Source organism: Bos indicus x Bos taurus, chromosome 12 (assembly GCF_003369695.1).
Source record: "Bos indicus x Bos taurus breed Angus x Brahman F1 hybrid chromosome 12, Bos_hybrid_MaternalHap_v2.0, whole genome shotgun sequence".
Classification (NCBI taxonomy): Eukaryota; Metazoa; Chordata; class Mammalia; order Artiodactyla; family Bovidae; genus Bos; species Bos indicus x Bos taurus.
In genome coordinates this window covers 48,176,104-48,188,232 of record NC_040087.1, presented here as the reverse complement: position 1 = coordinate 48,188,232, position 12,129 = coordinate 48,176,104, and the positions used below count along the sequence as shown (strand labels likewise).

Genomic DNA, 12,129 nt, shown 5'->3' with positions numbered 1-12,129 from the left:
CACTTTGCAACTCTGTATGTTTGTGTGCTTAGTCACTAAAGTCATGTTGGACTCTTTTGTGATCCTGTGGACTGTAGCCTGCCAGGCTCCTCTGTCCCTGGGATTCTCCAGAAAAGGAGACTGGAGTGGGTTGCCATTCCCTCTTTCAGGAGATTGCAGCTCTGTATCTTGGGGTCTAAAAGTCGTGTGGCTGTTGTATAAAGAATCTGCCTACCAAAGCAGGAGACGCCAGAGACATGGGGTTCAATCCCTGGGTCAGGAAGATCCTCTGAAGAAGGAAATGGCAGCCCAGTCCAGTATTCTTGCCTGGGAAATCCCATGGACAGAGGAACCTTGTGGGCTATAGTCCATGGGATTGCAAAGAACTGGACGCGACTGAGCACACACACATGTTGGGGTCAGCCAATAGCTCTGCTCCCTGCCTGAGGCCTTTTCACCAGACTCCACGTGGGGCCAAGCAGTGTGTGGTTAACTATTGGATGGAGGGGGCAGAAGAGAGATCAGTTCTTGTGGGGTTACCTGAGGACAGGGCTTCCATTCTGAATGAGAGCCAGGAAAAAGCACACCTGGGTCAGCTATTGTCTCTCTCCCCCGGGAACCCATTTGGACAGCGGATAGCGTATCTCTTCCCAACAAAGCCTTTGCATATTTTACTGTCTTTACAAGTTGACTGAGGGATGTGGTCAAATTACATACTTCTTCGGACTGTTTTTTGCTGTGGGTTTCAACACTCAGACCAACCTGATGATTCCTCAGGACTTGGCCTAATTCTTAAGTCCCTGAAGAAGATATTTAAACTTCACACTACTAAGATTATCTAGGATTCTTTCCCAGGAGACAAACAGTTGTTTATTTGTTATTTAACCTCTAAGTCATGCCCAACTCTTTGTGACCCCATGGACAACAGTAGTTTATACATAATATAAATAATAACTTTATAAATAATAAGTACCTAATTTCTGGGGGTGGTAGAGTGCTTTACCTTTTGATGAAATTTTGTGTGGCTGATAAAAGGACAGTGTACCCTAAAATAGCCTTTAAGTATCTAAGTGATGCACGTTTGAGAGCAGTATTGCAACAAAGCATACAAATCATTACCCTTTATAATTCTTTGTGAGTTTCAATCCTTTGGCCACATCAGCCTAGGTAGAGCTCTCTCACATGCCTTTCTGGTCTACCCATGGTGATTATACACCAGAGTTACCAGTTTATGCCTCCTGATAGTTTGACTGCAAAGTAACTTACCCATAATTGAAGATGCAAGTGTTAAGTAACCTCCCCACTGTCACCGCAAAGAGAGATTAGATCGAAACCCCCATCTGTGCGCCCCAAGACCTGCTGGCAATGGTGGCTAGGTTTCTTGACAAAGGACCACCAAACGGAAAATCCACTGAGAACAGTCGTGTCCCCAGATAATCACATTGGCTAGATTGTTCAGGGGAAATGATGGAGCACGGCGTTATGTCCCTTTGTCTCTTCCAGGAGAGAAACCCTACAAGTGTACCTGGGAAGGCTGCACCTGGAAGTTCGCGCGCTCGGATGAACTGACGAGGCATTACCGCAAACACACGGGAGTGAAGCCATTCAAGTGCGCAGACTGTGACCGCAGCTTCTCCCGGTCAGACCACTTGGCACTGCACCGCCGGAGGCATATGCTGGTGTGAGGAAGGCTGCTTGTCCAGCTGAGCGTAAGAGCTGGATCTCTTAGCGGCACCCCATTCAGCAGGGCTGGATCCCCTTCACAGTGTTAACACAAAAGGGCATCACCATCCCACGATGTCTGAAAGCAGAGCAGGAAAAAGAAGTGGTAACACTTCTCCTTTCGGTCTGAAGGTAACCCCCCCGTCACGACTACACAAGAAACGACTTCACGCTGGCCTGGGAGATCGGTGACACAGATGCTGAAGAGACAGGCATTGTTTTCCGTGCTGTGTCCTCTGCCATTTCAAGATGTTTGTAGTTTGTACATTTTCTGAGCTGTCAGACGTTTTGTTATTGATACTTTTAAAGGTCGTCTACCACAAATTGATGGCTAGAGCAAGACCTTGTAAATTTGGATTATTCTCCCATCATCCCACCCCTGATCCCCTTTTTACAAGTAAGATATTAATAGAACCCACATCCAATCTGTTACCAGCAAGCAGCCTGAAAGTAGAAAAGAAGAAACTGTTGGAGAGGTTCCATTACCTGAAAAGAAAGGAGCGCTCAGGCAGCCCTTTTGCAATAGTGATGGTGACCACTAGATATCACTGCGACTTGTCATCATGCCATGCCCTGGAGAAAACCAACATTGATTCTTTTCATCTGTTTGTTGTTGATTGTTTTTGTTTTGTTCTGCTTCTGTTTTGTTCATCTGTTTGAGCAGAGGGGCAGCGACATTTCAGTTGGAGTCTAGTCCTGGTGTCTGCCCTGGCGTGGACGGGCACAGAGTCGTTCTGTAGTTGAATAGGAAGAGCCTGTCTAAAAAAACTACTGCCCCACTTCAAATTGCAGTGTTCTGTCAGCTAGGCATCATCTCTTCCTGCCCCTAGTATTTGATTACAAGGAATCGGGGGAAAAAAAACTCTCTTAGACACACTGGCACCAAGGTAAGAGGTGGGGCGGCCCGGGCAAAGTCAGTGAACATGAAAAAATCAGACAAAGCAGAGGTGGAAATAATGCGCCTCTTGAGGAGAAAAGCAATAACGAATAAAAGGACTTTCCTACAATCACTTCACTGAGGACTCACGTTACCAATTTTCATACTTACTAAAGGGATTGTAAAAACACCCCAGCATTTTAGAGGTCTTGGCTACATTTACAGCACTGAGGTAATCTTTCTGCTGTTTGTTGTCCTGCTTGGTTGAGTACCACAATTAAAGATTATGCTCCCCCTTTTCTTGTTTGAAAACAGTCATTTGGTGACTCGAGAGGCCACGGAGGCATAGCTGGGAATTAACTGTTGGGTGAATGGGTCAGTTCTCCTTGGAACTGAGTCAGTGGGAAGGGAATGCTCCCCAAGGAAAGCCTGACATGGTGCTCGTTTCCGCCCTTGGAGAGCCAAGGATAAATGACTCTCCAATAGGTTCTTCTCTCTAGATTTCATTTTCTAAACTATATTAGGACCCAATACAACGGCATCTGCAGGGATGAACTCACTCATCCTGTGCTGAGGGTGAGAGGAAATTATAGTCCCGTAAACCCCTTGAGTTATGAGCCTTTTTTGCAACTAGCGAAGTCTATAGTAAACAAAGCAATACATCACCAATGAGCATTCTTTCAGAAAAATTACCATATTTTTTCCCCCACTAAAAGCTGAATTTTTTCAGCTTTCTGTAGCCAAGGGGCTTGGTAAGGTTTTATTGTCATTGCTGTTATTGTTAAGATTTTTTTTATAGCTTAGATATAAGAAGTTGCCAGCATAGACCTTTGCATTATATTTTAATTACAAACACTTGATTTGGGAAATTGCACAAATTATCCTCACAATATTACTAGCTCATTTTTAAAGATTTGAACATTCTGAAATAATTTCTGGTTCTAGAAATACCCTCTTTAGGATTATCTTCTAATTCAGATAATCTTAATTCTGATGAAGCAAAAAACTAGAAACATTGGAACAAGGATAACTTGTGTTGGATGGCATTAAAAGGAATGTTTTTAATGTTCAAGCAAGAGCATAATGATTTTCAGGTCAAATTCTGTCTTCAAAAATACATGCTCTATATTTTCTGCCAGGTCTGAAAAATTCATCAGGCAATTTCCCTCCAACAAGGGCTGCAGTTCTATGGATAAATAGCTTCTGTAGCTACACAGTGTACTGCCCACGAAGCACTGGGTTTATGGCTTTTTGTTTTTTTTCTTTTACACCAACTGGAAAGTTTTACCTGTACTGTAAGCAACTCATGCATTTCATTGCCTGTGACCATTTTAAATAGAAAGGCCAGTGTTGGTTACTGGTCAGTGGCAAAGAACACAGAGCATGGTGAACACAGCTGTGAAGCCCTCTACTAGTCCTAGAATTTAGTTGACAGGTAATAGGTGAATCACTTAGGTGAACGGCAGACGATTTAATTCTGCTTTCTCTCATAAGAAGGGCCAGTCCTTTTCTCTGCTGAGAGATCCTGAGAGTGTTACAGGTAGAAATGGTTTTTAGAATTCATAGAACTGACAGGCAGTAGGAGCTTCCTCAGTGACAGCTTGATTTAAATTTAGCACAGAATGAGATGAGCTGCTCCCCTCTAATAGCATAGGAAAAATTAAGGGACGTGAGCTTGTCTGCTTGCCTTCTGAAGGTGGGAACCCAACTGAGACAATAAGTTTACTGATAAAACCTGTCAGCATTATGCCATTTCCCCCTTTTGGTGTATTGATACTTCTAAGGAGGGAATCCAAGCACAAGTAGTGAATGAGTTGCTGATCTGGTCCCAGACTGAAACTTACCTGAGGCTTGTCTTGAAGCATAGCAAATAATCCTTGGTGAATTTTCTACAAGTGTTTCCCCATAGAAAGGAAGGTGGTTTGGAAGAGAAGGAATTACATTTTTAAGGAAGAATATCTTCAGGCACGGAAAAGCCTCCTGCGTCTCATCTGATGTCTGTTCTAGCCTGTTTTAAAAAGCACAGTAGATGATTAACAGCAAAAAAGGAGTAAAATCCAAAGAATTTCTCAGTTGTACCCTAACGGGATGCATTCTTTGGTGTTAAATTTGAAGTCATTCAGTTTGCAGCTGGGCATATGTGTATGTTTGGGAATTTAGACACAGGTAGCTATAATGGCTTTGGAAGCTACAGTTGACCTGACTGTCTCTTTGCATTGTAGAGATGGAGTTCAAGGAAGTTAATGTTATTTGAAAAGTTAAGAAGTTCAGACATTGAAGTTTTAATAGATCCCCTCCTCATATTCTGATCTTAGATTGTTTGTGTAAAGATTCACACTTCCCCATCTTAGTTTCAGCCCCATCCCATCAACTGCATGTGGACTTTGAGAAGCCTGCTTGATAACTTGTCTTAAGTTTTATTAAGGCATTTAGAGTAAAATTTCTAATGGCTTTACCATAAAATTACACTGTTGCCTGAAATTACTTTTATGGAACACTATGGGACATTTATTTTCAAAGGCAGTTGAATAACAGTAACACAAACCACATTTTTTATTGCAAAAAAAAAAAAAAAAGAGCACTTTTTGTTCACTTTAAAGTTTAAGTGGAAAATAGAGGAACTTCAGGTGAAAAAAACTTGCAAAATACTACAGTGTTTACAGATGCCAGTTCTAGATGATTAAAAAGGCCATTCTCATTATGGTTGAAATTTGGATCAGCTTCTACAAAGATTTGTATTCATTTTTATGCAATTGTTTTAACTTCAAATTGCTATTTGTGTTTTCAACATAAATACAATTCTGCACTTTGAAATCAGTTCATTAAAGTGATAACATATATATGGATAAAGATGCAGTATTCCTTACTCTGTACTTTATTTATTATACTTACCAAAGTTGCAATTGAGTAAATCTGGTGAGGTGAGGCCTTCAAATGTATTAATACGCCTTTGTTATATTGTTATGACTGCTTAGAAGTGTAGCCATGATGTTGTTAATAAAGGTGTCTTAATGTTTATAGTGAGGAATGACAGAATTTCAGCAGTGTTAAGAATACCAGCGTTCGTGATATGTTGAGTTACAGTCTTTGTAAAGGATTGAGCGTGAGATAACTCATGTGAATCTTAGTAGGCCCAGGAAGCCTTAATATTCATAGTCCATAATCCAATCTCAGATTTTACTCCTTACTGTTTAAGCGTGTAAATTTAGGAGGTAAATGTATTCTACAATTTCATTGATCATATCTCTTCCTTCAACTTTTCTGAGGTAGTGCATTTCACACACACACAAGATGTTTCCATTTGATTTGGTTTGGTTTAGAAAAGGGGTTTGGTAAGCCATGTCTTCCATATCACATTTCTCCATATCCCCACAATGCCTTCCACTTACGTGTACTGGCAGCCCCAACACATGCACACCTGTATACACACTTGGATATGCAGCAGCCAGTGGACTAATAAATATCAGCAAAGAACTTTTTTAAAAAGAATGAATTTGTAATAATCCATGCTGTCTAGAAATGTAAGTTATTTACCTTATTAGGGAATCAGCTTATAATGCTATATATGACTTTGCCTGCATTTTATAGTTAAGAAGTGTACATAAAAATTTTAAATGCTATATTTTCACAGTTTCATTATAGAATAATATCTGTTTAGCAATCCATGTCCATTGGTACTTTAAATATGCTAAATACTGTGCAATTGCAATAGAAATTCAGATTTTCATAAGAAAATGAAATAGGATACTGCATCTTAAAAAAATAGAGTGAAGATATTTTACTGTATTAGTAACATATGTGATAGTGGAAAAAAGTATTTTCAAACTCACAAATTTTACAGAGGTTGTAAATAGTTTGATGAAGTATGTTGGGAAAAAGAGCTTCTAGTTTTCATCACAATAAAAAAGAAAAAAAACTTGTTCAGATATGCCTTGTGTATCTTACACACAATTAGTGATATTGCCGTGGGGACTCTGTTCTGCCTTGTCAGGGCATAGCCCTTGTGCTCCCTAACAAAATGGAGTGGCCACTTGTCTCAGTTTAGCCAGGATGGTTTAGAATGCAGTGAAGTCATTTTAAGTTGCAGCACAGTGATTCCAGATGCATGCTCTTTGCCTGTAAAGAGGAAAACAGCAGCACAGGATTTCCTTGTGTTAAAAAAGCATCTAGCAGTTGTTTTTTTTTCTCAGTTACCTTCCTCCTCGATGCAGTAATTCTTGATCAAAACAAATGCACACCCTCTGCAGGTGTTTCTGTTTGTTAAATCCCAGAGAGAGTACTTTTAGCAGTAGCTACCTGTTGACAAGATGAATTCTATGAATATGGCCACATGTGAAATGATTCTATACTGGCAATAGGAATAAACTAATGCCCATTTTCAGAAATGAATTAAAAGCTGAAAGTGCCTGTCAATAAATTTTATGACCAATGAGATATTCCTGTACTTTTACACAGCAATAATTCTTTTTCAACCTGGGTTTTTCCCCCACCTTTGGGAAACACGCACACAGAGAAAATATATGCACACAATAAATTGAATCTGTTCATATACGCCCTCAAAAATTGTTTGGTGTGTTCTAAATATATTTCATCTTGCTTATGTTAGCATTTCTTAATTTAATCTTTCTTACAGAGTATACGAACACCTGTCTAAACTTATTATCTACAGTATACATCCTGGCACGTGACATTTATAATTTTGAGATGAAAACTTCACTGTGATTTGTCCGAAACTTAAGAAGCACTTCTTTGTAGTCCAAAAAGTTTTGCTCAGTTAACAAAAGCCAGTTTATTAAGAGCAAAACACTATAGACATTTGTTCCTTTTCCTTTATTTTATCCACTAATACCAAATGCACAAACCTATACCTTTCTTCATTTCCCTTCCCCCTAATATTTCCTGTTGTCATCTAAGAACCATTTTGGAGTGAATATTAACACAGTTGTTTCTCCCCAAATGTCCACTGAAGTAAAACTGACATGTAGTAAGCCTAGCCTTGACCGAGGTTTACAGTTAGTCCTGGAAATGACCAGATTTACATTCAGAACATCACAATGTGTTCCTACCATTATTTTACTGCTAAATGTAAAGTCGTGAATAGGACTGTACAGCATATTATATGAAGAGACAAGAGCCCTGGAAATTCTCCAGTCCCATCATTTCAGAGCACAAATCCATCCAAACAAGCTATCAAGGGGTATCAGTAAAATTATACTCTTTCAGAGCCAAACATTTGGTAAGAGCAATTTTTAAAGTATAACTGTGATTAAACACTCAGGCTTTAGACAGTGAAGACTACCATGATGGACAGTGTTCTCCGGAACCAGACCACAGGATTATTAAACCATCTCCTGTTTCCCCCTCTACGTTTCAGAACAAAAAACAAAGAAGTATGCTAGATGAGGGTATAAAGTAATGATCAAAGTGTCAGAGTAACACTGCTGCGTTCCTTAATCGTACTGAAGGCAAGTTTTTTGACTGGGCTGTTTTCTGCAAGTTGTCTGAAAGTACTAAAAGAACTTGAAAGGTCAGAAGTTCAGCAAACCATGAAAATACTAGCTGTTCTTTAGTAAATCCTTACTATATGCCAAGCAGTATACTGGGTAATTTTTAGACATAGCACCTCTCCTGTACAACAGTTCTAGATTTCATGGATGGGAAACCAAGGCACAGAGAGGGTGGCTGAGTTGTCTGCAAACAGAAATCAGAGTAGGAGTGGAAGTTTACCTCTCTCAGGCTCCAAAGCCTGTATTCTCCCTGAGGCACTGCTGCACCTGTGTTCCCAAGAACCAGCTTTCCATATCTAACCCTTAAGTAGTTTTATTAGGGATGTGTAGTCATCAGATTTTCCAAATAGGATATAAGGACATGATTTGACAGTGGTACATAACATTTAAAATCAGTCTTCTGAAAATTCACACATGGAGAATCATTATAAACAAACACCAACTGGCTATCTCCCTGGACTTCTCACCTGCCTCTGAAATGTTCAACCTGGAGATCCAGAATCATTTAAACACTTGGTGGCTCAGACGGTAAGGCGTCTGCCTACAATGCAGGAGACCTGGGTTCGATCCCTGGGTCGGGAAGATTCCCTGGAGAAGGAAACGGCAACCCACTCCAGTACTCTTGCCTAGAAAATCCCATGGATGGAGGAGCTTGGTGCAGGCTACTGTCCATGGGGTCGCAAAGAGTCGGGTATGACTGAGCGACTTCACTTCACTTCACTACCTGATGGCATTTTAGAGCAGATTTTCTTGATTCTACGTATTTCTTTATAGGTGGAATAAAGGGTTTTCCACTTGTGTAGACCTTCCAGAGTGTGTTTAATTTGCAGTTGAAAGTTACCTCCATGGGACTAGTTGTTGATAACAAGAGTTGACTTTTGGCGGTTGTAAATGGGCTGGCATCATCATTCAGATGATGAGCGAGAAGGGAGGACGGAAAATTCCTTTTCATATTTCTCACCTAACAGTACCACCTTGTAATGTTTTCAGTAGTCTTACAAATAATTTGCCTGTAGTATTATTGTTAGTTTAATTGAATTTTATCTAGGAAGCTGTCCAACATCAGAGAAATGACCCCCCACCCTCCTTTTCTGTGTAGAGCACATTCTCTTGACAGTATTGATTCATGGAAGTACTAATGGGCTTAGAAAACATTTGGAGAATGTCATTTCTCATGATGTTTCTTTTTCTGAAAATGAATCTCCTGAATTACAATCTTTCTCCCTGTTATTTGGCTGAGGGAAGAGATAAAACTTGTGTAAACAAATTTCCTCCCATGCTGAAAGCAAGTGTTTCGTGTACACACAACCCATTGCAGAAAAGGGCTCTTTCAGTTAATTGGGTTTCAAAACAAGCAATAATTTCTCCACAGCAAAACCACAACATTAAGCGAGTTGAAAAGAGATGAATAGTGGAAATAGTCACATCGGTACTTTATCTTTCTGGATTATATCTCTAGAAATTTTAAATGTTTGAGGCAACAAAGTCTGCCCTTTGTGCAAAGCAAGAACCAATGACTCCTGTGTGAATTAGTATATCTTGCTTTTTCCAAATGCAGGTTGAAGACGAAGGTAGAATTTGGATCAAATTCTAGTCAAAGTGCTCAAGTAATCAAAAAGTAGGATATTGTAGGGACATACCAACATCTTCCCTTTTTGCTAATGTCATGCTCCTAAAATATAGCATAAAACATTTTAGAAAATGATGTTGCCCTACTTGTGTTTCTGGTTATCCCGTAGCAGAATTTTGTATTTACATCCAGACTACAGGATGTATTTTGTCCCTCAGAACTTGAGTATATTGGACGGGTATAGTTGAACTGGGGCACTGGTGCCTATATTCAAGGCTCTTTCCTATCAACTTGTCTGTCTACACTTTGTTGTGTTTAAAAATTCATTAAAAAAACAAAAAACCACCATCCCAACCCCGCCCTATGGAATGGTGGCCGTATTGTTTTGTTCATGTCTGTGTGGGACACGTTGCATCACATGGCAAACCAACTCCCCGTGGATGTGAGATAACTACTTACAAAACCAGCTTGAAAACATCGTCTTCTGTATTATGTCATCCTGTATCATAATGCAATTATGTGTATCATAACGTGCTCATTTTAAAAAAGAGAAACCAGCAAATTCATGTTTGTCCATAGAAGAATGTATTCAGAACTTTCTGTGTTGTGAAATGATGAGAACAGACCACGTTTAAGATATACCCACCTGCCACTTAAAATGACTTAGTTATAATTAGTAGTAGTCTAGACGTTGCTCTCAGTGTGTGGGGGTCAGTTCAAACGTCATCCTCTTTTGAATAAATCTCTCGGTGGTATTTGAAAAAATACATGGGAATAAAGAAAAATATCATCTTTGGCCAAATCAAGCAGGCATCTTTTTCCTTTCCTTGACACTTAGCTCATTCTACTTGCTGATTGGATTACAAGAGCTGTGTAAAAAATACAAAAACATCCTTTCGTTTACAAAACAGTTATTCTAGGCTTGAAGCCTCTGAACAGCAAATCAAATAGATGTGCTGCGTCTGATTCACTTATGTAATTTTACAAAAGGCTCCTGGGTCTCTGACCCCAGAGAGTTAGAATACCCAGAGGAGGTCCTCTGCATTAAAGGATTAAAACCCCCAAGGATGCTGGCAAGCAAATGTATTAATTTCTTAAATCTTCATTTGGTTTTCTGTTCAGAGTTTTAATTGCAAATGAATTTATTTCTCCAGCTTATCTAAAGATCTAATTTCCCAATAGTTTCCTCTGCATTTATATACTCTGTAGTGTTTAGGCAACCCCTGTTATAAGTTTATTAATATTATGTAAGTGTTGTTCTTGTATTTATGTATAGTGTATGTATTGTAAATATACTCAGAGCTTTTTTCCTTTTACTGTAAAATGGTGATCTTTTTTTTTTTTCTTGCCCTACAATAATGTAAAGGGAGACCCTCCTAATGAGATTCTCTCAGAGGATGATTATTCCAGTCTATTCTCAGAGATTTAAATGAACAAGTGTTATCGTTTTTAATGGTGTCTCAGACATATTCTGTTGGTGCATTGCTTTTCTGTATTCAACTTTCCTATGAATTGAGCTGTGAACCGAAATAGAGTTTAAACCTTTAACTGTATGCATTTGTATAATTATCTGAATGAAGGCATGAAGGTTAAATAAAGCATTTTGTATGGAACGAAACTCCCTAATTATTACTAAGGCTGATTCAGACACTTTGGAAATCATAGTTATTACCATACTAATTAAACCTTTGTTATGAAAAGTTTTACCATTTGTGTATAGTAATTTAAAACAGAACAAGATAGACTGTATACTAAAAGGTGAATAGAGGACGTTTTATTTCGTAACAACCAGGACCTAAAGTGGGATTCCTGAAAGTATTTTAATGAGTGTAAAACTAAAAAGTGGTCTAGAAATATGAAGTGATATGAAAACAAGATATTTTTCAGAGCCTAAAATCAAATCTCTGTGAATGAATGAATTACATTATTTTTTGGACTTTGTGTGTCGTTTAAGTGTAGAATGATCTATCTAGCACGTGACAAAGCTGGTTCATTTCTATAAAATCTTAAAACAATTATAAGGTTTGGAAAAATAAGACCATTAATGAATGGAAAAGTGAAAGTATTAGTCACTCAGTTGTGTCCCAACTCTTTGTGACTTCATGGACTGCAGCCCACCATGCTCCTCTGTCCATGGAATACTCCAAGCAAGAATACTAGAGTGTGGTAGCCACTCCCTTCTCCAGGGAATCTTTCCGACCCAGGGATCAAACCCTGGTCTCCTGGATTGCAGGCAGATTCTTTACCTTCTGAGCCACCAGGAAGCCCTTTAATTTAAATAATGCTTAAAAAGCACTTGAAAAATCTAAGTATCCTGCAGTTGTGTTCAGTCACCAGGCTGTGTCTGACTCTTCATGACCCCACGGACTGCAGCATGCCAGGCTTCCCTGTCCCTCACCATCTGGGAGTTTGCCCAAGTTCATGTCCATCGAATCAGTGATGCCATCCAGCCATCTCCTATTAGTATCCTTCAC

The 12,129-nt window shown here is 39.3% G+C and overlaps 1 protein-coding gene across 9 annotated transcripts in view; it reads left to right on the top strand.

Moving 5' to 3' along the window:
• The window catches only part of KLF12 (Kruppel like factor 12), a 532,835-nt gene extending 521,562 nt beyond the window's left edge, over positions 1–11,273 (top strand). For 8 of the 9 annotated variants that reach the window (XM_027557687.1, XM_027557686.1, XM_027557684.1 and 5 more), the window contains one exon: positions 1,483–11,273. In XM_027557687.1, the coding sequence (XP_027413488.1) occupies positions 1,483–1,664 (182 nt within the window). In that variant the 3' untranslated portion in view covers positions 1,665–11,273. The remainder of the gene's footprint in view (positions 1–1,482) is intronic. The other variant, XM_027557680.1, reaches the window with a different exon arrangement.
• The last annotated feature ends 856 nt before the right edge of the window (positions 11,274–12,129 follow it).